The 26,403-nt window shown below is 45.6% G+C and overlaps 1 protein-coding gene across 2 annotated transcripts in view; it reads left to right on the forward strand.

Annotated features, from left to right (window-relative positions):
• The window catches only part of LOC144772394 (uncharacterized), a 552,770-nt gene that overhangs the window by 417,555 nt on the left and 108,812 nt on the right, over positions 1-26,403 (forward strand). Inside the window, exons 3-4 of one of the 2 annotated variants that reach the window (XM_078656673.1) lie at positions 14,049-14,186; positions 20,095-23,745. In XM_078656673.1, the coding sequence (XP_078512799.1) occupies positions 14,049-14,186; positions 20,095-20,099 (143 nt within the window). In that variant the 3' untranslated portion in view covers positions 20,100-23,745. Of the gene's footprint in view, positions 1-14,048; positions 14,187-20,094; positions 23,746-26,403 lie in introns of those variants that run through there. The other variant, XM_078656672.1, reaches the window with a different exon arrangement.

Here is a 26,403-nt window from a genome sequence, read left to right on the forward strand (position 1 = left end):
AACCCCTCATAATCATTGAAATAATGAGACATCATAAACCTTTATTTAATCCTCTAAAAATATTAAAAAGGCAGCTTGAAAAAATATAACAGTACTATAAAAGGTAAAGTTCAGATACAGGGTTTGGCAATCTCATTATCACATTGGGATCATCTCATATCTCCTTCTGATTGCTATTGATTTCCTTATAAAATTAAGAACAGCAAAACATGCTTTTCAAAGATTTTGTAAAAATGTCAGACCATCCACGTGAGTTCTAAAGTTGGATTTCCATCAGACCGGCCTTAAAAACTCAATTCTGAGATCAGCAACTAATGAGCAGGACAAGATAAAGTGACAAGTGCTTTGTTTACTGGTATAATCAATCAATCAGGGAATTGTAAGCGTGCTACTCATTCGTGAGGGTCTCAAGGCCATGAAGGGGGAGGGGGTCCGCAGATTTGTTTAGCCGAAAAGCCAGGGCTTGAGGGTTTTCCTGAAAGTGTTCAGGGAGGGGGTGCAGCCGATGTCTGCCGGTAGCTCGTTACAGGTCTTGGCTGCAATGTGAAAGAAGGATCTTCCGCCTGCTCTGGCTCCGTGGACGCGCAGGGTTTCGGCCAGTGCGAGGTTGTAAGATCTGAGGTTTCTTTTGGGTACTTGGAAGGTGATTCTGTTGAGGTATTTGGTTCCGTTGTTGTGTAAGCATTTCTAGGCGCGAGTGAGAATTTTGAAAGTGACTCTTTTCTCCACTGGAAGCCAGTGGAGACTTTGTAGGTGTTGGCTGATGTGTTCATGTTGGGGGATGCCGAGGACGAGTCTGGCGGCAGTGTTCTGTATTGTCTGGAGTTTGCGGAGTAGGGACTTGTTGATGCCGGCATAAAGTGCGGTTCCATAGTCCATCCTGCTGGTGATGAGTGCGTGGGTGACTGTCTTTCTTGACTCAGGGGGGATCCGGAGGATGCGGAGGGTGTTGAAGCAGCTGGAGGTGACGTCGTTGACCTGTCGGTTCATGGTGAGTGATGAGTTGAGTACGATGCAGAGGTTCTTGGCGTGGTCTGAGGGGGTAGGTGGGCTTCCGAGGTGGGTGGCCACCAGGTGCTGTCTCATGCAGAAGGTGTGGTACCGAGGACGAGGACTTCTGTCTTTTTGGCGTTGAGCTGTTAGTCATCCAGATTGCGGCGTCTTGCATTCCTTTCTGGAAGTTGAGTTTGGCAGTGGAGGGGTCTTTGTTGAGGGAGAAGATGAGCTGGGTGTCGTCGGCATAGGATACAATGTTGAGGCCGTGTTGGCTGACGATGGCTGCGAGCGGGGCCATATAGATGTTGAAGAGGGTGGGGCTCAGTGATGAACCCTGTGCGACTCCGCAGGTGATTTTGGTGGGGTCGGAGAGGAAGGGTGGGAGTTTGATCCTTTGGCTTCTTCCCGTGAGGAATGATCGGATCTAGTCCAGGGCTGTCCCTTGTATGCCTGCGTCATATAGTCGTGTAGTCTGGTGACTGGTGTGCAGTGAGAGACGGTGTCAAAGGCCGCTGATAGTTCGAGTAGGATGAGGGCTGCGGAGTGGCCTTGGTCCAGGAGGGTGCCGATGTCGTCTGTGGCGGCCAGTAGGACGGTCTCCGTGCTGTGGTTGCTTCAGAAACCGGATTGGGAAGGGTTGAGGAAGGCGTTCTCTTCAATGGTTTGTGTCAGTTTCCTGTTGGCTGTTTTCTCTGCAACTTTGACTGCAAAGAGGAGGAGCGAGATGGGCCGATAGTTCTTGAGGTCAGAGGGTCAGCTGTGGGCTTCTTGAGCAGGGGTCTGACTTCTGCGCACTTCCAGTAGTCTGGAAAGGTGCCTGTTTTGAAGGTGGTGTTGATGGTGGGTTGTAGTTCGGGTGTGATGGAGACCACGGCTCTGTGGTGATCACACCCACAGAGGGGTAAGTCGTATGACCAGATGCATTGATGAGGAAAAGCCACCTTAAAATGTAATACAGGGAACCTCAAGATAGAAAGCAGTAGTGAACTGGGTTTGTTACCCAGAGTGGGTATGGTTCTATATTAGCAGTCATGGAGATCGTAATATATCTATTTATTGCTACCTTGGATTGTGCCTTCTGAAGCCTTATGTTGGAGCTATGGTTCAGAAAGCACTTTTTAACCTCTTTGGTTTTTAAAGTTATTCAGGATCTGTGAACAGGTTTTTCATATCTATAGATTCAAAAGTTTCCTTCAGGTAGGTGCACTAAGGAATTCGGGCCACCCCATTTAGAGAAAAACAAGTGGAAATGCAAGATCGGACAAACTCTGCCTCTGGGTTTGTCCAAGTCTTAATCCTCATTAGTAAATGTGCCAGGCCCAGTGTGTCTTCTAAATAACTAAGGGCTAATTCTTCATGGGATATCAGTGTAGCAGTCCCTGGGGGCGCCATTATTAATCTTTGCAAAAAATAATTTGCCACCTGTTGGAGACGGGTCGTGTTTGCATACCCCCATAAACCCACTCCCTCTGCCCCAACAGAAATACATTTGGCTTTAAACGGTGGGTTCATTCTTTGATGTGTTTCTGTCTCTGTTTGTGAAAAAATCTAAAAATTGCCTCAATTTTCCTTTTAAATAGTTGTACTCTGACAATTAAAAGTATTTTCTAATAAAAGGAGGAACTAAAAAGAATGCCTAAATAGGTAAAATAATTTACTTTCTCTGAAATAAAGTTCCCTGTCTCAAAAGTTTTTGATTTAGTACTACGTGGTTGCAGGTCATATTAAAATATTTGTAGTGAATTATTCTGAGATCTAGGTGTTCCCTTATATATTGTAAAGGCATCCAATAGAGTTTGCAACCCATTTGCCTGCGGGCCATTAATACGGCATCATCTGCAAAGAGTAAAATGGGGATTAATTGGCTGCCTATTTGTGGAATGTCCTTCCCTTCCTTGACCAGGTGTTAAGAAACCTGTCTGTGATGGCATTTTAATAAAGCAATAATTTTTTTAATGCTTTATGTTATCCTAATAGGAAAATGGGATGCGTTTACAAAGAAAAGAATGACAACTTAAAGTTTCATTTTTTAAGAGTATGCAGTGGCCCATGGTGAAAAAATTAAGATTGATCGTAGTCCACCATTGGATAGATATCACTTTCTTGCAAGAAACTCACATAGCCCAGGTGGGACATACTCGTTTGCAAACAGTTGGGGGACCAACAATAAATTTGCATCCTACAGTTCATATGCAGCTGGAGTTGCAATAATGATATAGAAGCTACTATGTTTTTCATCCAGCTACTCCTGTTTATACCTTGTAGGGTGATACGTATACATCTCTGGTCTACATGACAGCCCTACCGCTCTTGTTAACTTCTATTCCCCAAACATCGACTCACCTGAGTTCTCTGAGAGCATAGCTCAACATTACCACAGATGAGACAATTGAAGCATTAGCAGGAATGGTGATTTCAACTTAGGGACTGAGTACAATCTCTTTAGGAAGGCTACCAGACGGGTTCCGGAAAGAGCAAATCCGATTCGAGTCATTGGGCCTCATTTATGAGGCCTTAACACCTTCAACGCTATGGGGATTTTTCTCCTGTGCTGGCACTTCATAAACACCATTATTCATGACGAGCTGGGCTCGTCATCAGCGTAGCAGGAAGCTACTGCATGACGAGCCCAGCTCGTCATGAGCGTGGAAGGGGTTAAGTCAGTTTTGCGCTTCCGATGCTTCACTTTTTTGTGACGCATCGGCGGCATAAAACATGCCTCCTGTTGCGCACTATTTACAAAGTGACGCATCTAAGCAGATGCGTCACTTTATAAACCCCTGCACTACATTATACCTGCGTCAGGTATAATGTATGCAGGGGGGCGTTCCCCCGCAAAAAGCCTCGTAGAAGTGACGCAGTGAAATCTATGAGATTTCACTGCGTCACTTTTAGGACGCCGTTGCGACAAAATCTTGCGCCTGCCTCACAGCAGGCGTCAGACTGACGCAGGCCCTTTCACATGGGGCTTTCCCCAAGTGAAAAGACGCATTCCTGGAGTTGCGTCACAGTGACACACTCCAGCAATGCGTCACTTTTGCACTTACAGATACGTCAGAAATACTGACGTATCTGTAACTTCTTGCAACATGATGCGTCATACATTAAATATGACGCATCAGATATGTCGCAAGAAGTGCGCACTGAGAAGTGACGCATCACTGCTTTAACGCAGCGATGCGTCATTTCTCATAAATGAGGCCCATTGTTTTTAAATAATGAGCAAGGATTCATAGAGGCTGATTACTTCACTTCTTGTTTATAGTTTTTAAACAACAGGCAAGGCTTCACATAATTTAAGTAAGTGAGAGGGTGCCGGGGCCATTCAGATAATTGTTTATTCTGAAATTGTTCCACAATATTCAGATACATTATTAAACTAAAAACAGAGTGTAATGAGATAGGGAGGAACTTCGTACGGAGAAAATAGCCAAACAGAGCTGTGATTATCTTCCTTTATAGGTTGCTACCCGAAAGGGCCCATCTGTCCTTCGTTAGCTCGGCTTATCTGCCTGGTTGTCGATTACAGGCAAGAATAGCTGAATTTGTTACTGTTCACAAGAGGTATGAGGGTGTGAACTATTTCTCAATTTCAAATTAGGCCTCATTTGATGCTGAAGTTTAAGTTAGTATAGTTATCCAAGAGAAATGAGGGTGTATTGGAGATATTAATATAAAGAAGGCTTTATGATATCACCACAATGTTCCAATTATTTTTCCATTCACTCTTTTAATAAACATCCTCCATTATTTTGTTGATTTTCATAAGTTACGATTCATGTTTTATACCCTAGGATATTTATTTTAAAAGAACTCTTTAAAATTATGTCTTTGGTTTCCTACTGTTCTTGAGTGTGCCTTTTTGATTGATGAAAGAGGGTTTGAGTTTGTCAGGGTGGGGCTGGGGAAGGATGGACACCACGACCCAGGGGTACCCGAATAATCTGTGTTTATTGACAGTTACACTTGTTTCAGTGGGTCAAGAGAGTAGAAATGCATGCAGTTCGGCAAATAGTCCAGTAGGTACGGTTCCTTCCTGACTTGGGCTCCTGCTTCTTGAGTTCCCGTCTCGGTTCTCCCTCCGGCTCTTCTCGGGTCTGATGTGGCTCAGGAAAGAAAGAAACAAACAGCCGTATTACTGGCTGGTCCGGGGCCAAGGCATGTGAGGGGGGCAGGGGAGTGAGGGGTCACCAGGGTTCCACCACCTACGTAGATTTAGGTTGTTACATCACAGTGACGCTGGGAACGTTACACGGCACGTGACCACCCTCTTCCTACCCCGTCCCACCCCGTGAACTGAACAGCCCTTGGAAAAGCCCTCGTACCTTGTGAAGCCACACTTCTCCCCTGGAAGTGTGGCAGGGCGGCTCGTGGGATCGTTGGCCTCCTGGCTTGTCGAGTCTCTGCTCCGGCAAACCCTGGAGTGGCGCGATGGTCCTTCCGTCTTCTTCTTCTTTGGCGTTCTCCTCCTCGTGGGTCAGCTTCTCGCCTGGAGATTCCGCGCCGGCGGATGAGAACGGGGCTTCCTTAAACGCCCCTAGCGCCCATGATTGGTTCAGGGCCAATGACGATCTCCTTCCTGATTGGTGGAACGTCGGGACCGCCAGGGAACTTCCCCCTGACGTCGAGAAAGGCAGGTCCGGTGACGGGGTCAGCGAAGGCAGAGCCGAGGACATCCAGGAAACGTCCACGGGATCCTGCGGACGGGGCGGAAAGGGATAAACGTTAACAGGTACCCCGCGCCCGTCCGTGATAGAGACCATGTCCTCGTGACAGAGTTGCACTATATATCCCTGGTATATCTCACAGGATTGATAGTTGCTTGTAATGCTTAGTGGGTTGCCGGATGGTTGTAGTCCACCTGGCTTTTCGTCTCAGGTTGGTATGTTGACAAGGTCACCACAGGGCATGGGGCAATTACAGCATTCATTGGTGGGATCCGTTCTCACTGGGAATTGATATTTGTAGCATTTGTTTTGACTGCTACTTCAGATGTTAATATGTCCAGAACTGTATGGGCTACAAAAATGGTTCAAATGTTTTGAGATTTAGGATGGCCTCATAGACTGATGCTGGGCTGGGGGTAGAGGTCTGGGGAGGGGGGTGATGACCAAGTGCCTACTTGCCCTTCTGGAAACTGGCGAGTACGGAGTGCTGGTACTCTACAAACACAAAGTAGGTCAAGGACAGTCCAGTCTTCCAGTTGAAAAGATATCGAGTAATGGTGCAGCTCCATGACCCAGGTGATGTTCTTTTTCATGTCTTGCTTACCAAGGCCAGCTAGACTCTGAGGACATTGTTGCTTCTATTTAAGCTCAGCCCTTTGAGATGTCTCCCATACAGATCTTCCAGTAAGCTGGAGATTGTGTGGTTCCTTCACGGATCAGGTTGAATTCTCCAGACCAGTGAGTCCAAAATGCATTCTTTACAAACAATTAAATTAAGAATGAATGCTTGTGAAGGTTAGCATTCCGTATTTATAAAAGCTACCCAGTCTTGGACCCAGTCTGGACGAAGAAAGGCAACCACATAGAGGTTTTGCTCCTGTTCATGTTGGATTATTCTCCTACGCTGATTTGTGTTGGAAGCAGGCTTTTTATGTGGCAGTGTCAATGGAAGGGCATGCACAATGCAAAAAGTACAGATGACCCTTATTGATTTACAGGGCATAATTGATAATCAGAAGTGCTTTGTTTGTGGTAGTGTGGTCGAACAGCTCAGGTTTATCAGAGGGGAGTGGTAAGCATTTGTTGTACACACAGAATGTATAAACAAGACACACACCCAGGAGAAACTCAAAATCAATTTAGAAAAATAACACAGATTTTTATATATGTTAGATGCCAAGATCATCAGTAGAAGGTAAGTACTTAAAGAGTTACAGATGTTTGTAGTGTTAGAAAAATACAGTCAAATAACGGTTTTGAGGTATGAGCCTCAAACACTGTAATGTTATTCTATGGGAGAAACATACATTGCATAGATACACTTGGAAACTTTTTTGGGGGATGAATTGTAGAACTTAAGTTGCTTAGAGGCCAGGATCGAAGAGTCCACCAGCAAGACAAAATATCAGGTTTGGTGCAGTTGGTGCCTGCAGATGCAGGCGGCTGGCTCCTCCACCCCAATGGAGATGCTGCTTGGTTGTTGAAGGTAAGAAAAGTCTTCAAAGGGTTTGGTGAGGCTGTTCAGCTTCTGGGCATGTTGGTCTTTGTGACTGTCAAGTGCAAGCAGCCAGGCAGGGTTTGGCGCTAATTTCGGTGCAGGACCTCTGCTCTCATAACCTCGACTCTTCTTTTTCCTTCCTTCGGTTCCCAGTAGACTAATCTGGGTACCTTGCATCAGGGAGGCCCCTAAGTACTGAATTTAGGTGAGTTTAGGGGAGTTTGGGTAGTAGGGGGAGTAGGGGGTGTAGTCAACCCCCTGGATTGACTACACCCCTTATATTACCACTTCCTGTGGAGAGTGGGCATACACCTGACCCAGAGTTCCTGGTTTCACCAATTTCAAAATGGTGAAACTCTTCCTTGGCTGTCCACTTCAGGTGGCCCATCTTAGGGCTGTACGTAGCCTATAAGTGTGTATAGCACTCTGCTTTGTTTGCACGCAGACACCCGCTCCCCACTTGGCTAAATCGGCGGCGCTGACACACTCTTTGAGAGGGTCCCGCCATCTTGGATGGACTCCTGGGCAGCGCACTAGTTGTTCGCCACTCCCGCCCCTACTCCCTTGCCATAAAATGGACACCCAGCCTAGACGGCGCAGCGGGCGCGCCAAAGGCGCGCCGAAGTTAAGCCCGTCTGCGCCCGTCCGCGACAGGTCGGGACCAGGGGCCACAACCCCTGCCTGCTCACTGGCACAGACAAGGTATTACAGTTCGGACTTCCTCCTCAGCATGAGGATTACTGGGGGAACAGGCTGTCTGCACTCATTTGCAGCCATGGATCTTCCTGCGGTCTGCTCAGTGTGCAAACAGAACCTAAATATCAGTCAGCCTCATGATGCGAAACAAGACTACTACATGTTCCTTTTAAATTGTAGATCTTTAGTAAAACACAGCACGGAAGTTGCCCTTATGCTGGAAGAGTGCATGCCTGACATAGTCTTTTTAACGGAAACTTGGCTGACTCCAGACTCTGATCCGGTCATAGTGACAGCCCTGCCCCCAGGTTTCCAAATCATACGAAAGGACCAGCCCGTGGGGAGAGGAGGTGGCCTGGCAATTATATATTAAGAGCAATATCGGTGCCGAGCCATTCCTGGCTCCATCCCAGAGTGCGAGAGCCTCACATTTAGCATCGAATTCTCTTCTAATAATTGTTTCTCAGGCACTCTTGTATATCGACCGCCGGGCCCCCCAAAGCAGTTCCACAAGTCCCTCCCAGCCATTTTGGCCGTACAGGTTACAACTGCCTCCAACTTCACACTATTAGGCGACCTTATTCTTCATTTTGACGCCATTCTCGATCACATTGCTACGGAACTGAGGGACGACTTAGTGGCCCTACAGTTAGACCAACGGGTCGATTCAGCCACCCACATTAAAGGTCACCTCCTGAACCCGGTGTTTACCAACTGCACCGAGCTTATGGTCGGGTGCCCAATCCGTCTTCCTTGGACCGACCATTCGATTGGTCCCCTGACCTGGACCACTCGCAAGGCACCCTTTCCTAACCCTATTGTAAGGAACTCCAGAAACTGTGCTAGACTGCCAGTAGATTCTTGGTCCACCCATCTCGCGACCTCCTGCCCCCACCCAAATGAGGACCCGTGTGCAGCCAACCAAGAATTTGAAGATTGGATCGTGAAATCCCTTGAGGCCACTCTTCCCCTTCATAAAGTCACGCTGAAACGAGCACGAAAAACTGCTCCCTGGTTCTCTGAGGCCCTTAGGGAAAAGAAACGCCACTGTAGGAAATTGGAGAGACGGTGGCGCCTGGACTGCTCCCTGGACGAGAAGTCCCAATATAGATAGGCAATTAGAGGTTACAAGGACGAGGTAACAACTGCCCAATCAGTTTACTTTTCTGGAAAAATAATGCGAGCCAAATCCAAACAAAAGGAATTTTTTCATATAGTAAAAAGCCTGACTAAACCCCCCCCTCTTGTTATGCAGCCCGGTAATACCATAGCCCTCTGTAATGACCTGGTGGAATTCTTCCATCAGAAAGTCCACCATATTTACTCCTCCTTTCCATAGAATCAGCTCCCATGGTTCAGGGACCGGCTGACTTGATAGAAGCCTCCTCTAAACCCCGGGCAACTCTGGAACTCTTTCCACTGCTAGAGCTTGAGTCCACTGAATCTTTAGCCCACCAAGTAAAATCAGGTTCACCATGTGACCCAGCTCCACCAGAGGCAATGTTGTCAGTACTTCAGGTCGTTCTGCCTACCATCATGAACCTCCTGAATGCCTCCCTCACCTCCTGCATTGTCCCGCCCGCTTGGAAGAAGGCTATCGTCCGGGCCCTGCTTAAAAAGCCGAATTTAGACCCCTGTGATTTCAGCAGTTATCGCCCGATCTCCCTGCTCCCCTGGGTGAGCAAAATTCTCGAAAAGCACATCAACATCCATCTGATGGACTTTCTCGAGACCAACCAGCTGTTGGATGCCACCCAGACGGGCTTTCGACCAAGACACGGGACGGAGACCGCACCGCTAGCGGTCACCGAGGAAACCAGAAAGATCTTAGACCAGGGGGGATCAGTGGCAGTGGTCCTCCTTGATCTGAGCGCAGCATTCGATACGGTCAGCCACAACACCTTGCTTAACCGTCTCTCGGATGTTGGAGTATCAGGCAGCGCTCTGTCTTGGCTTAAGTCAATTCTGAGCAATAGGTCGTTCCAGATCTTCGAGGGAGATACGGTCTCCGCCAGCAGACCATTGAGCTGTGGGGTTCCACAGGGCTCTTCCTTAAGCCCGGTGCTATTTAACATCTACATGAGACCACTGGCTGAGGTCGTCCGTCCGTTTGGCATTAAAATCATTTCCTATGCGGACGACACGCAGCTAGTGGTCTCTCTGGCGCAGGAGGACGGCCAATCAACACCATCAGGGCTAATGAAATGCCTTGAGGAAGTAAAGGGTTGGATGACGACATCCTCCCTCAAACTGAACGGGGACAAAACTGAGTTGGTGCTCCTGGGTCCCATAAAACCCCTGCACTTTGACTCCCTTTGGCCCTCAAGCCTGGGCACCCCCCAGTACCTAAGGGCAATATAAAAACCTTGGGGGTATGGTTGGACAAAGCTCTGTCCTTTAGCACCCAGGCCACTAAACTTTCTGCAACCTGTTTTGGCCTCCTTAGGATGTTAAAAAAAGTTCTTCCACTCTTACCTATGGAAGCCAAGCAAGTGGCCGTTCAAGGCCTGATCCAGTCTCGACTGGATTTCAGTAATGTCCTGTACCTAGGCACCCTGGACTATACTCTGCGCAAGTTGCAGATAGTTCAAAACTGCGCGGCCCGCACATTGCTCCAGCTGCCCCGCAGACTGTCAGCTAAACCGGGGCTGCGCAGCCTGCACTGGCTGCCAGTACGGCAAAGAATCGTCTTTAAGGCAATGTGCATATCTCAATAACAAAACAGATTCAGGGAGGGTCCAAGGGATATAAGGTTTAAAGACCCGTACCTAGTTATTATCCCCAGCAACTTCTATATGTATAACACAGAAAACACAGAGGGTCTATCAGCTTAATTATATAGCTGGACTGTCAGTCCGAGTCACCAGGATCTCGGGGTGTATAAATCACATGAAGACAGCATAATTCAATATACGGTGAACACCATGTGTATAGGAAAAGCCAACACAGCGCAGATCATTCATACATGGCTGACAAATCCAGAACAATTAGTGAAGGGTTTCCATCAAATAGACTCAGTGATCAGTCCTATCATTTGGCCAAACCCAAGTGCATGTCAGTCTGGTCCCCTGATCATTGGGACAGCAAACACCGCACCATCTATTGCTGGTTAAGGATTTGGTCCACCAACATACGCGAACCGTCAGTGATGGCTGATCCTTGATGGTCAAGTGAATAGCAGTGCAACAAAGAAATAGTGACTTTAAAATAGGATGGAGTGTCCTCCTACTAACAACTTTATTCTGCGGACAAACCACACCTCCTAGTTAAAAACCAAGAACAGTGCAAGAGAGACAGTCAAACAAATATCTGTCTGATAACGGGCCAACATGTTTCTGCCTATCGGGTATAAAATCCCATGCAATTCGTCAGGGCCTCTGTTCTTTCAATAGTTGCACAAGTAGTAGTGAAACAAAAGAAACACCACCACCACCAAAGTGAGAGAAATAAAAAATTAGAAAGGTTGAATACGGTACAACCTGTAACAACCGCAGACATTAGCCCTCCATGTCAATAAGGAAATACAAATTCCTTCATGGTAGGGAGAAGGACCTCACCTCACCTGGACCTTGCTCAGGTTGTACGAGGCCCCGCGCTATCCGTCGGTACCTCAAGCTTCCATCTGAGACTTGGTGCATATCTCATCAGGCCTTTTGGCATAAAGGTCCAGTAATCAGCCGAGAATCAGGCCTTCCTGCTGCACTTCCCTACAGCAAAAGAAAAGGGCAGGAATGTGCCGTATATATAAGATACGGTGCATTCCTGTCCTTTTCCACTGCACTGGTGCACAATTGGCTGCAATGGTGCAAGGGTGCCGGCCTTGCGGGATGATTATTTTTGTACAGGAAGGGAAACCTCTCTGTACAAAAATAATCACAAGAGGCTTTTCCTCTTTATACGTGTGCTGCAGAATGCAGCACACATGGAAAAAGGAAAAACGGAGAGAAATAAAGATATTACTCCTTGTTGCGCCTCCCTTACGCCTCCCCTGGTGAGGCTTAAGCTTTTAGCACTCCCTTAGATTAACGATTTCTCGTAAATCTTGGGCAGTGTCAAAAGGCCATGGATGTTGCTGGGAACACCCCCAGCAACACCCATTGCACGCCCCTTTAATGCAGAACACTGCGTTAAAGGGACTGATATTTATCAGGCAACAGTACGCCCAAAAAAGTGGCTTAGTGCTGCCTGATAAATATCACCCAGGCTTCTGCACCACGGAACGTTACAAAAAGTGATGTTCCGATGGCGCAAGGGGCCTCATAAATGAGGCCCTCAGTTCCCAGTGCTGAGGGCAGAAGAGCTTGAAGTCTTTGCTGTTCCTGAGACTTCTTGAACTGGGGGCAAGCTCTAACTCAAGCCCTTCGAGAAACTCACAAAAGTAGATTGCAGAAAGTTCAGTCCAGTACTTTCACTGCCCAAGACAAAATCAGCCACTGCAGGCCACACAGCAATGCACACAGCAAAGTGGTAGTTTCTCCTCACAGCTTCTCCAGCTCTCCTTCTTGGCAGACTTATTGATCCAAAAGAGTTCTAAAGTTCAGGGGTCTAGGCCCCAATATTTATATCCCAAAATCCTTTAATCTCTTAGGAAGAGAGTGTCTGTGCCCAGTCAGAACCAGTGCTTCCTTTTCTGGTGTGACTTCCTGGCAGGAGGTGGAGAGGGCATGGTCAGAGGCAGACCAGGACCTTTGAGGTGCAAGGAAATCTCCTTCACCTTCCCCAATTGCAGCCCAGGTCTATTCAGCCCTTTTCTGACCCACCCAGACTATCTGAAGCCACTCCTGCCCCCCAGCCTTCTGTCATCCAAAACCTAGACAGGCAATCCACATTCCAGCAGAGGCACACGGGATGACTGATGCAAGAAAATACCTACTTTCTAAAAGTTGTATTTTCAAACACAGAATATAAAAATCACCTTCACTAAACATTATTTTCGTATCTAATTCCCCGGGACAGATATGTTTATAAGATGTTATAAACAAACTCCCAATTCTGTCCAATGGGGAACAGGTAGCCTTGTAATAGTGAAAAACAAAATTGGTCATAATTCACCATCAGGACGTGCCACACACACCAGGGCATGTCCTATCTTTCACATACTCTGCACTAGGCCCACAGGGGTACCTTGGGCCAAGCTTAGGGGTGGCTGACACGTAAGAAAAGGGAAGGTGAGGGACTGACAAGTGTGTGTACTGGCCAAGTCGACATGGCAGTTACAAACTGCGCGCAGACTCCCCAATGGCGGGTCTGAGTTACCTTTTCAGGGCTACTCACGTGGGTGGCACAATCAGTGCTGCAGGCCCACTAGTAGCATTTGATTCACAGGCCCTGGCACACTCAGTGCACTTTACTAGGAACTAACAACCAAATCAAATATCCAATCATGGAAACACCAATCCATAACACAATTTACCACAGGAGCACTTGCACTTTACCACTGATCAGCAGTGAGGGAAGTGTGCAGAAACACTACGCCAATCAAAACCGGGAGGCCAGAGAACAAAAACTCTGGGGAAACACGCCAAAAGATGCCAAGTCTAGCACACCCTCATCCAGAAATATGGGCACCCTATACGGAGTCCATTAGTATCTGTGATGGACTCCAAATAACAGGGAATGCCTACATTGGGCTTGCTTTTGATTGTCAATCTCACTGGAGGAAAAACACAAATCTAAGCAGAAACATGTTACATGACAGGAGAGCACTCCTATACCATGGCATTCAGGAGACATTTGTCCAAAAATCTTCCTCTGTCAAAGCAACATCTTGGATACCTCTGTTTGCTGTTAGATTCCCAAAGGTTTATTCAAGTACCCCGGGTTGAGTTTTGTAGGGCGAAGTCTTTGCCTCATCACCTGGTCCCTGTTTCATTGTGGCCTATGTTCTTCACCTTTTAGAAGCTTGAGTCTCTCAGCATCCAATTTATAATAAGTAGAGGAATTATGTGTAACCTCCCTAGTGCTAAGGACGTGGTCTCAATGTCATCTATGACATCTTACGTCCTTGCTGGGGGATAGATTACTGAAATAAGTGCTATTTAGCTTCCTGGGTGTCAGAAAACCAGATGTTTTTATGTAAACCATTGAGCAGAGGAAACTACTATGTTATAGGATGTTTACGCCCCTGTATGTTTGTGCCTGTCTATTATACAGTGTTATTACTTCATTACTTTTTGCCGATTCATTTCCAGGTCTATTTGGAGTCGGGGAGTCCATAGGAACCATCATTGGAGTTGTGGTAGCTGCAGTGGGGGTCTTGATCGGCCTAATCATCATCTTCACCCCTCGATTCAGGAAGCACCTGCCCTGCATAAAAAGACAACCTCAAGGTAGGAGTAAACTGTGAATGCGGAGAAGCTAAGGGCCACATGCATCAACCTATTTAGGAAGCGCAAACGGTGCGAATCGGTAAATTCTGCCGTTTGCGATTCCTAAATAAGTTTTTTGGGATGCATCATACATTTTTGTGAAATTCGCTATTTTTAGTGATTTCAAAAAATGCGATTGCTCTTAAGGAATCGCAAATTTGCGATTCCTTAAAAGCAATGCATGATTGTTTTTCAAATTGCGAATTAGCAATTAGGGGGTACAATTAGGGGGTGCAAATTACCACGAGGTCGAACATCAAACAAATGGGATTCGCAAAATAAAAAAGTGCAAAACGGCATTGATTCCTATGGGCCTCCAGGCCCATAGGAATCAATGTAATGCCATTCCTTAATTGCGATTCGCAATTAAGGAATCGCAAATACCGAAAATTAAGAAATCCTAAAAACTTTTAGGATTTCTTGATGCATAGGATTTTGCAATTCCTAAATTGCGATTCCTTAATTTTCGCAATTTAGGAAATGCAAAATCCTACATTGATGCATGTGGCCCTAAATCCCTGGGGTCTTGTTGAAGAACATCGGTGGTGGATCATTGGTGCTGTGCACTTCAGAAACTGAGCTAGTTAATTCAGACACACTCATTATGAAACACTCCTTCAATAAAGTACAGGGAAAATCCAAACCAACCTTCTGCTCTGACAAGCAGAAGGCCCAGCCTGGAAGGAGATATGTGTACCCATCAGGGAAGTCACACAATCGTTCAGAAGTTGCTGAGGATTAATACTCAGGAGAGTGACATGCTTTATATATCACTGTATTTTGAGACCCAAGTCCAAAACGTTCTGAAAGTCTGAAAAAGGAAACTCAGGGGCATATTACAAGCTCCTATCACCACAGGAACGTCACTTTTAAAGATGTTCCTGTGGCGACAGGGGCTTTGCCTTATTTACACAGTGGCGTTAAGTCACTTAACGAGGCATAATGCAGCCTTGTAAATAAGGCCCCCTTTCGCGCTATACTTAGCGTGAAAGGGGTGGGCAATGGGTTTTGCGCCAGGCGTTCCGATGATTTTGACGTTGCCCCATACTTACAAGGGTGGCATAAATATTTTGCAGGGCCAAAATTCAGACCAGGGAAAACCTGGTCTTAACATGGCGAAACAAGGAGAAAAACATTATTTCTTCTCGTTTTTGCTGTTTCTATGTTTGCTGCATTGTGCAGCAGACATAGACACAGTAAATAGCCATGAATTATTGTTTATGTGCTGGTTGCCCTTCCTGCACATAAACAATCATTAAAAATGGCAATTTGCTACTTCTATTGAAGTTACACATCGCCATTCTGGATTGTTTATGTACAAGAAGGGACACCTTCCTGCACATAAACAATCAATCCCTGAATGCAGGCACCCTTGCACTATGATGCAACCGTGTCTGCATTGGCGCTAGGCAGCTTAATTTAGCGCAGGTGCAGGGAGAAATGCAGCGGTGCGCCATATTGTGTATCATCGAAAGTGACTAAGCCCGGCGTTAGCAATTTTGAAGCTAACCAGCACTCTAGCACTTACTTGTAAATATGCCCTTCAGTGTCTGAGCTCCCTTACTTACACCCCTGGCCATTGTGACCATGTAGGGAAGCCTACTCAATCTAACAAGATGTGCCCTGTCATCAGATGCTGAATGTGGATACGCTTAGAAAGACCAGCTCATCAAACAAAGATACTGCGAAGTACCCTTTACTAATGGCACCACAAGCCTTACCCCCATCAATGGGCAAATGCATCTCATGACAATAGCTACACTCAAGAAACAAACCATCTTTAATGACAGTGGTGGTGGTAGATGGAATGGAACATCACCTGGGATCTAAATATATTGCAGAAGTTTGCAACTTGATAGAACGAAAATACTATGGGACTTTTTTCGACGTTCCCGTGGCAACAGGGGCCGTGCCTTAGGTACAAGGCAGCATTAAGCCACTAAACGTGGCTTAACGCTGCCTTGTACATAAGGCACCCCTTCACGCTATGTTTAGCGTAAAAGGGGCGTGCAGGGGGTGTTGTGGTGGGCGTTCCACCCATTCCATTTAACACTGCCCCTATGTACAAGGGTGGCGTACATAGGAGGCAGCGCCAAATTTAAGACCAGGAAAACCCTGGTCTAAAGGTGGTGAAACAAGGAGAAATGCATTATTTCTCCTCGTTTTTGCTTTTTCCATTTGTGCTGCCTTGTGCAGCACACATGGAAAAAGCAAAATGCCATGGGTTGTTTACGGACAGGGAGGTGTCCCTTCCTGTACATAAACAAACCTTTTTAAAAAGGCCATTTTGTAACTTTCATGTGTGCTGCATGAAGCAGCACACATCAAAGTTACAACATTGCATTTTAGGATTGGTTATGTGCAGGAAGGGACACCTTCCTACACACAACCAATTGTTGCAGGAATTCTGCTCATGCACAGGAAACCAGGACCTCAGTTAATTGTGGTTACCAAAAACCTCACCTCAGTGCCCAGACCCCCTATCCGACTAGCATCAGTGTCTCATTCGTTCTCCGTGCTACAGCGAAGCTACCAAAGATTAAACAAGCCAGAACAAGCGACTTAGGGTACTCTAAGGAATAGTGGGAATCAAGAACACTCTTTCGTTTTTATTCTCATACAAGTCCACAACATGAGTAATCAGAGACACTGTAAAGTTTAAAATGTTTATTTTGACAACGTGCTTTAAGAGGCAGTATTTTGGCTAACATAAGCAGGCAAATGATTAGAAATAAAACATTGTTACAGTTCCATAAAACACAAAGGGAGAATTCATGTTATGATGATAGTGGAAACAGGTCGTATAGCGCCTTGTGTACCACCCTCCCCTGGCTAGGAGCTAGGTTTTATAATAATAGAAGGTCTCTATGTTTAAACGGGGAACCCCATGCCTCCAAGATCAGCTGAGGTGAATCACATCACAGGATCAGCAACTCTCTCTGTAGATGGAAAGGTTTTCTCCAAGTGCCCGAGTCATGCATGCAATGCAATATTAAAGGCACTCAAGTTTCAGTTATTTGCAGCTGTGTGGGTGTTGTGTCTAGAGTGTAGGCCGATCAACCTGAATCAACAGCATACATTGTTATTATGACCTTGAAGACTTCTGCACACAGTGTACAGAACTAAGGTCGCGGTGTAAGTCTAGGGATGTGAAAAACAGGCCGTACTAATGCGAAGAAAAGCCTGCAGTTTAACTTACAACAACAGTTATATGTAGTGTCGTGTGCAAAGGCGGCAAAGTGGCAAAATGGAGTTTAAACTTCTAAAACGGTTATGCTAACATAGCAATGTGTGCAAGCAGAACCGGGTCCTCACTTCACAATCCCCCCCTGCACACAGACACCCTTGCACTCTGGTGCAAGGGTGCCTGCATTGGCACTAAGTTGTGAAACTTAGCGCCATCGCATGGGAAAACACAAGGCTGCACCACATCTTTGTAAATATGGTGCAGTCTTGCTTTTCCAAAATGGTGGAGCGTGTCTTTAAGCCCCGGAGGCGAACAACACGCTCTGCCACTTCATCGTACATATGACCCTATATACTTTACTTGAGTAATACTTGGTTCTGTTTTGTAGGAACTTCGTTGAGATAGTCATTAAGATAAGAATGTGTCCCCACCTCAAGCGGATCCGATCCCAGAACAATTCATTTGCCATATACACATATGCCATCTATAAGTAACCAGTAAAATTAACAACACTATTAGGGTCAGAATTTGAATACAACTGCAGTCTATCCTTAGCCAATTTTCAAAATTACAAATATTTTTCCACTTCTTTTATAAAACATAATAGAAGAATACTTCAAACTCTCAAATGGAGAAAACCACATGACAGCCTAGTCTATTTTGCTGCTTCTAAACGATGTTGGAAGATATAGTTGAACTTAATTGAACTGCAGCCAGATAGGACACAATCCTACAGGGTTTGAAAACAGAGACTGTCCCTTTAACAATCATGTAACCTTGCCAAACCCACTGTGCCTTGCACTTGCAGTCGCTTGAAAGCAGTTGCTTCTAGCTTCTGCAGAGAGGATCCTAGAACACTTTTGGTGTTTGTTTTAGGTTTCAATCATTTTTAATGGTTTTAGCAAGGAAACATATAATTTCCCTCCACTACCCCAATAGTGCACTATAAATGAAAAAACATAATTCAGCAGTCCTAATTTATCGTTTGTCTCGTTTCTTGTCAGAGAGAAGACAACAGGGCACAGCTTTGAGGGGCATTAAAGACCACAGACAGGTTCAAGTCATGTGGTCTTTAGCATAATAATCCAAAACTGGACGCCACGCCTTCACAATCCACTGCTCTTCTCCTGCATTGTATGAGAGATGCTTTTCATTCTTAAATTAAACCACAGCTTCCCCATATCAGTCGTTCATCGTAGGTAGTATTGTTCCCCCAATGTTTTGAGTATTGTCTACTTGGCTGCTAAAAGCAACGGGTTCATGGGGATATGTATAATGAAGTGGCGGAGCGTGTCGTTAGCCTCCTTGGCTTAGCAACACGCTCCGCCACTTCCGAAATATAAGGCTGCACCATATTTACAAGAATGTGGTGCAGCCTTGCGTTTCCCCCCTGCGATGGTGCTAAGTTTAACAACTTAGCACCAACGGAGGCACCCTTGCACCAGAGTGCAAGGGTGTCTCTGTAGGGGAGGATTGGTTATATGTAGGAAGGTGTCCCTTCCTGCACATGAACAATCCTAAAATGCCCTTTTGCCCTTTTCACACATGAAAGTTCCAAATTGGCATTTTTTTTTAAAGCTTGGTTCATGTACAGAAAGGGACACCTTACTGTACATAAACAAACCATGGCATTTAGCTTTTTCCATGTGTGCTGCACAAGGCAGCACACACGGAAAAAGCAAAAACGAGGAGAAATAATGCATTTCTCCTTGTTTCGCCAATTTAAGACCAGGATTTTTCTGGTCTTCATTTTGGAGCTGCCTCCTATGTATGCCACCCTTGTACAGAGAGCGCAGCGTCAAATACAATGGGTGTTGCGGTGGAACGGCCACCACAACACCCACAGCACGCCCTTTCACGCTAACCATAGCGTGAAAGGGGGCGTTATGTACAAGGCAGCATTACACCACGTTAAGTGGCTTAACGCTGCCTTGTATATAAGGCGCAGCCCCTATCGCCACCGCAACGTCCGTAAAAGTGACGTTGTGGTGTCGATACGGGCTTGTACATATGCCACTCGGTTTTGCTTGCTTCTCTTGATGGCCCTGGGCATTTCACGGAACCCGCCTCAATAGTATGTTCATATGAAATCTGGATGTTTGTGTAGCTGAGATTACTTCCAGAGCTTTGGAACTTCTTCCCACTATTTACCCAAGAGTGAGCAGACCCAAATGATATGTGATATTTTACCTTCATTTAGTGGGTGCGTTGTTAGTTCTCATTTCTTTTTGACTCGTCCATTGTCTAATATGGGTGTATTTGTTACTTTCGGCTTTCCCTAAGCCATACTCGGTCTTGATCTGTTCAAATGATTTAATTTTGGCGTTTTAAAAAAGATCACCAATTTCTATTCCACTCTCTGAATGCCTCCCAGTCCGCTACTAGATAACATTCTGGATTCCCTAACAGTTACGTGTAAGGGGAAGGAAGTAGTTTGAGGCGAGTCACTTCCCCTATTGTGTTCATTACTTGTAGTGTAGCCCTTGACAATGGGGATCAAAGCAGATTCTTTGTTGTGTGTTTGAGTTCTGCCCAATGGACCTCCCATAGATAGTTTGCCTCTAGGAAGTGATTGATAAAACACCAGTGGGTTTGGGGTTCTGTTCAGACCTATGTTAAAAAGAAGCTGTAAAATATGTTGTGTGCATCTTACTTATTCTTTCCGCTTTGTTTCCTATGCAGCGTAACCAGCTGTACAGGACCATCAAGCTGAAGATTCCAAGGCTGACGCTGTTACTTCCCATCAACGTATTGATTACTCTTTATATTCTGCGAACAGAAGAGTGATGTCTTCCAAGAGATTATGAAGATGACCCTCATCTGCTCAGTGGTGCCTCCCTCAAATGCTCTTGTTCCATGAACCAGTCTGTTTTGAGATCCAGCTCAAGATGGCTGAAGCAGAAGTCTCTGTAGGGAACTGCTGTCTGTGTGTAGAGTACATTGCCACTGTGTGTGGTCTGCAGTGAGTTGTTATTGCACCTGTAAGAGGGGATTCAGAAGAGGTGTGGCTCTGGGAGCGACTATGCAATCCTGCCCAGCCAACTCTTGCAGAATGCCTCAATTTCCATCTTCCCCTTCGTGTCATCATGCACTGGGTGTGCTGGCTATGTCAAACTGGAGGGTGGAACTGTCTATTTTAGGACAGGGTCAATTCAATTCATGCACCAAAGCTTGTTTGGACCTGAAATTGTCAGCTCTGGTAGATTTGGATCTTAAAGAAGGTGAAAGCCAGACATGATCCAGCTCAGAACGTACTTCAGTTTCAACTTCTCTGACATCAAAGACACTTGGGATTAGTAAATCAAGTGCATTTGCTCCATTTCTTGATATTTTTGGTTCCCATTGATGAATTTGTTGACATCAGTGATACCTGCTTTACCTGTTTGCCTTTTTTAGTATAACCCTGAGAGCTTTTTAGTGCCACAGCAAAGTCATTCTCTTTTTCAGTTTTTTCTTGCAGTTTAATCTTCTATAAAACGTCAGTGTGCCTGCTCTTCAAGTGGCACCTGACATTTCAGGGAAAATGACATACTGAACAGAAGCGCAATTCAGAAACTGGTCAAATCAATAGAAACCCTGAACCATATAGGTACACATGACGTAGAAGGCATCGAGTTTAAACCCAATCTGGAAGAGGCAGAAGAAACGGTGGTCACCTGGTCCAACTTAAAATCAGCTATGGAGGTATGGCAACACAGGCCATTTCTTAAATCGGGGCGTTGAACTAAAAATAATGGATTTAGAGAGATACCCCAGCCCCTTACAGCCACAACCAAATCATCCAACAAAAACTGGCACAGTTTTAGTGGGGACCCTCAGGGGCGCAATTGGACCAGCAGGAAAACATCCCATCAACCTAGAAAACCTCTGCATCATTCACACAGCAACTCCTGGAGCTCTGAGCTAAACAAGAAAGGTCTCCCTGCAAAACCTGCAGGTCCTCACCCCATTGATGGCAGTCGCATGATCAAAACCAAAAGTAGTATTATCCCCAAACCCCCTCTTAAAACTGTGCTCCTGGAGCGTGAACGGCCTTAGAAGCAAGGTGGGGGAGAAAGACTTCATCATTTTTCTCCAAAATGTTGACATCCTCCTACTGCAAGAAACCTGGGCCGAGAATCCAACACTGGTCACAGGCTTCAAGGAGTACCAACAGGAAGCAGTAAAAAAATCTAAATAGGCGAGAACCACAAGTGGTCTCTCGACTTATATAGCAACCCACCGTCGGAGACATAAAGAACACGTAGATCTCGGCCTAGCATGCCCTCAATATATTAAACTCTCATCGCATAGTCATTCAAGATCAAATTACAAAACCTGTGACACCAATTTATTAATCGTAAAATCTACATTCATCCTGGCCCAAAGAACAAACCTGGCCATATTGCTCCATTGATAACACTTTTAAAACAACTGCAAAAACGTCCCACTAAAACAAAATCATTCTGTCAGGAGATTTCAACATGCACCTCCTACAAACAGCCACCCACCCAAACAACAGCATGTAACAGCTACGAACCTATCTTCACCAGTAATTGCGCATCTTCAAAAAACAGGACGCTATGGGTTAATGTGCAAAACTGCCCTGCGGAAATTGGCCACTGCTCATTTAACGACTGCGTTCCTCAAGATCATGCAACTGCCTTTACTAGGACCTTGAACAAAACTTATTCAACACTGGATTATACATTTGTCGACTCAGAGATATTTGATAAGATCAAGAGCTATTGTTTAATACCCAGAGTCGAGAGCGACCACCTACCAGAGCATGTAGAGCTCCTAGTTCACACCACAAGAGCTCCCCATACCAAGAATCTGATGTTTCAACATTGTGCCTTCAAACCTAAATGCTTAGCCTGGCATCTAAGGGCGACTGCAGAGATAGCAAACTATATAATAACGTTCACGTCGCATACACCGGACATCAAACAGGCGCAGTGGACTTACTGGGAATCTCTTACTGCGGCACTAGCTACCAGTTGGCAATCCAATCGCTCACAACCCCTTAACTCATCCACCAAAGGGGCACCCGGTACTCCATAGTCTTTCAGAGAGAAAAAAGAGAGCTAAATAAGGAAGTTAGACAGCTGTGAAAAAATGACCCAAAGCTTAGTCATTCCACCAAGAATCAAATGGTAGTACTGAGGTGCACTTATAAAAAGGCAATCTGGTCAGCTAAAAAAACAAATCAAGAAAAAATATGGTTAAAATTACTGCACACAAGTAAAACAAAAAACAGCAAGCAGTTCTGGGCAGAAATCAACTCACTCACAATCGGCAAATTTTGCCATCACAACGCGGGAATTTCAGAATTTGACTGGACATCTCACATCAAAGCGGCTCGCCCAGAACAGGTAGCGAACAACGCAATCACGAACGACACAAACACGAAGGGATCAATGTCCACAAAGACTCAGTCAGAGGGAAAATTGTTGAAAGAAAGACATGTCGAACACTCCTTGAAGAAACTAAGATCACATGGGGCACCGTGACCAATTGGTCTCTCAAACGCCCTCTTCAAGCACAATCAAGCTTTTGGGCCTCGTACCTTACCCCTTTATTTAACCTGGCACTCTCCACCAGTATAATTCTTGCATCGTGGTGAGGAAGCATCCTTCAACCCATCTTTAAATCTTGCTTGTGGACAAACCCAGCAAACTTCAGATTAATTGCCATGATGGATGTCGAAACAAAACTTCATGCCATCAATCTATTAAGAGTTCTGGAAGCTTGGGCATCAGCCAAAAACATCATTCCGGTCACACATACAGGTTTTAGGGCGGGTATGAGCACAACCCCCAATCTTCTTGCCCTCAGTCTCCTCATCGAAAAGACCAATCACACATCCTCTAACCTATCAGCTTGCTTTGTTGACCTAAAAGCCGCATTCGACACGGTCCCTCAAGACTTATTCTGGGCAAAAATGGCCAGATGGGGTGCACCACCAAAACTCCTCGAAGCAATAATCAACTTATACAAAGATACCTGGGTGCAAGTCAAAATAGAAAGAGTGACAGAACAGCAAAGATATTCACTTTCATCGCCCTAAAACAAGGATGTGTTCTCGCCCTCTGCCATTTCAATATATATACACAGCAGACTTGGATGGCTGTATATCTGAAGCTTCGAATGACCCACCAAAACTAGCAATGAGACTAGTGTGCAGTCTACAATTCGTAGACTAAATCGCCTTATGCAGCCAGACCCCAATCGGCCTCCAGCACCAAATTACAACTAACCTCTAATTTACTGAATCATTAGGCCTGAAATGAAATTACAGCAAAAACAAAAGTCCTCCCTTTCTCAGCTTAAAGCAGCCTACAAAACATAAAATTTAAATGGAAAGCTGCAGGGAACAGCCTTGACTTGGTAAACACTTACAAATACTTAGGTGTGGAAATGGACACAAGATAAAATTTCAAACAGCACTTAGTGCAAAGAAGAGCTCAAGCTAACAAGCTATACTTCGCTTTCAATCAAATTTAAAAAAAGATGGGGAACTCATCGCAGTCATATCGGTTACAGATTATCGGGGCGAATTTTTTACCCTCATTGACCTATGGCTCGGAGCTGCTAGAGGGCAAGGACATAACCACCTTAAACCAATTACAGTCTATTTTGTTCAAACACATCTTCCATTTACTACAACATAGTGCTCTTGTAATCTGAGCTTTTTCAACAACTCCCGGTAAGGATGCCCACCATAACCAAATTCTGTTGGAAGATGAGAACTGCACACCGCCACCGCCCCCTTCCCCCCCCCCCCGAATCACTGGCTGCCTTGTGTTGGGCCATAATGGAGAGCTAACACACCCAAAAAAGTGACTGGCCAACAGTGCTCCGACAAGCTCTAACAACCCTTGATCTCTCCAAAGTCTCGGAGTTAAACATCAGTCTTACAGCATTTAAAAAAATCACCAACAAAGCGGCCAAGTTAAAATCCTAGATACTTCACAAAACAGAAATGGCTGGGAAAAAGCATGCATGGTCAGTTCTACAATCCTACACGAACTGGAGCCACCCACACATACCTCATATGCCACATTTCTCCACCCATTCAACACTTTATCCTACTAATCTGTATGGGTGTTTTCCCTTCAAAATATCAGGTCTCAACAAGGTTGGCTGGATTCCCTTTGCCGTTTATGTGGTCAATTTGAGGAAAGCGAGTTACAATTTCTATGCATTTGTCCTGCTGTCACCCAACTCAGACAGAAATTACTTTGCCCCACTCCCTACGCACTCAAGATAAGATCCTGCTGACACGCAGTGATGACATTACTGAACAGCCATTCAATTCAGCTTTCCTGCAGGGCCGCTAAGTTCCTATTACAAGTGAACAAATTACTATCAGCACAACAAAAATCATGCAGGATACGAAACTGTCTCCCTAGGCACAGGCACCATCAAAACACACAAGATGATGGAAGGAATGTTGCACATTGGCAAAACATTCACCCCCAGTCACAGATCTGGGTTTAATCCATCGTTATTTTGCTCACCACGCCATCCAAGTTCAGACATGGCCATATGCAAATCAGTCTTGACCCTGTGCCTCATGGGAACAGGCCAGCCCGAACTGCCAAGCCATGTCTTCCCTCGACCGGAATCAAGCATCCTAGGACCGGTTTCTGGCTATCAGCCATCATCAGTCAGGATAGCTTGACTCCAGTGGCGTAGTGAGCACGGGACCCACGTCTGGGCATACCCTTCCCACACAGGTCGAATAGCAAAACACACAATATGATGGACGCAATGTTGCACATTGGCAAAAAATTCACCCCAGTCACAGATCTGGGTTTAACCCATCGTTATTTTGCTCACCACGCCATCCCAGTTCAGACATGGCCATATGCAAATCAGTCTTGACCCTGTGCCTCATGGGAACAGTCCAGCCCGAACTGCCAAGCCATGTCTTCACTCGACCGGAATCAAGCATCCTAGGACCGGTTTCTGGCTATCAGCCATCATCAGCCAGGATAGCTTGACTCCAGTGGCGTAGTGAGCACGGGACCCACGTCTGGGCATACCCTTCCCACATAGGGCGAACAGCAAAACACACAAGATGATGGACGCAATGTTGCACATTGGCAAAACATTCACCCCCAGTCACAGATCTGAACTGGGGTGGCGTGTTGAGCAAAATAACGATGGATTAAACCCAGATCTGTGACTGGGGGTGAATGTTTTGCCAATGTGCAACATTGCGTCCATCATCTTGTGTGTTTTGCTCTTCACCCTATGTGGGAAGGGTATGCCCAGACGTGGGTCCCCTGCTCACTAAGCTACTGGAGTCAAGCTATCCTGGCTGATGACGGCTGATAGCCAGAAACCGGTCCTAGGATGCTTGATTCCGGTCGAGGGAAGACATGGCTTGGCAGTTCGGGCTGGACTGTTCCCATGAGGCACAGGGTCAGACTGATTTGCATATGGCCATGTCTGAACTGGGGTGGCTTGGTGAGCAAAATAACGATGGATTAAACCCAGATCTGTGACTGGGGGTGAATGTTTTGCCATTGTACAACATTCCGTCCATCATCTTGTGTGTTTTACAGGTACCATCAACAGTCCAACCAGAAGCCATCATTCTGATAGGCCGCTGAGTCTCATTTCAAGCAACATTGTAGCCCTTATTTGATCAGAGGCTGATGGTCCTTCACCCTTTACCAGGACAAAACCACCCCTGACCGGCACGTATTTCTCTAATTCAATGTAACCCATTGCAGATAGTTTTATCAATAAATACTTTAAAGTTTGAGAATGGTCTACATACTCGACCAGCTCCAAATTACCAAATCATTTTCAAAATGTTCTGTGGCAGGAAGTACGCAAAGATCAAAGTTGAAAGACTGTTGTCATCTTGCTGTGATTGCTTATTTTTAAGGTTTGTCCACTTTGCACTAATTCAGGTTCGTTTCAAATCACTTATGTGCTTTAAAAAAATTGTGTACTAGCAAGTATCCAGCGGAATGACGTTTTGAATTGTTTTGA

Source organism: Lissotriton helveticus, chromosome 8, assembly GCF_964261635.1.
Source record: "Lissotriton helveticus chromosome 8, aLisHel1.1, whole genome shotgun sequence".
Lineage (NCBI taxonomy): Eukaryota > Metazoa > Chordata > Amphibia > Caudata > Salamandridae > Lissotriton > Lissotriton helveticus.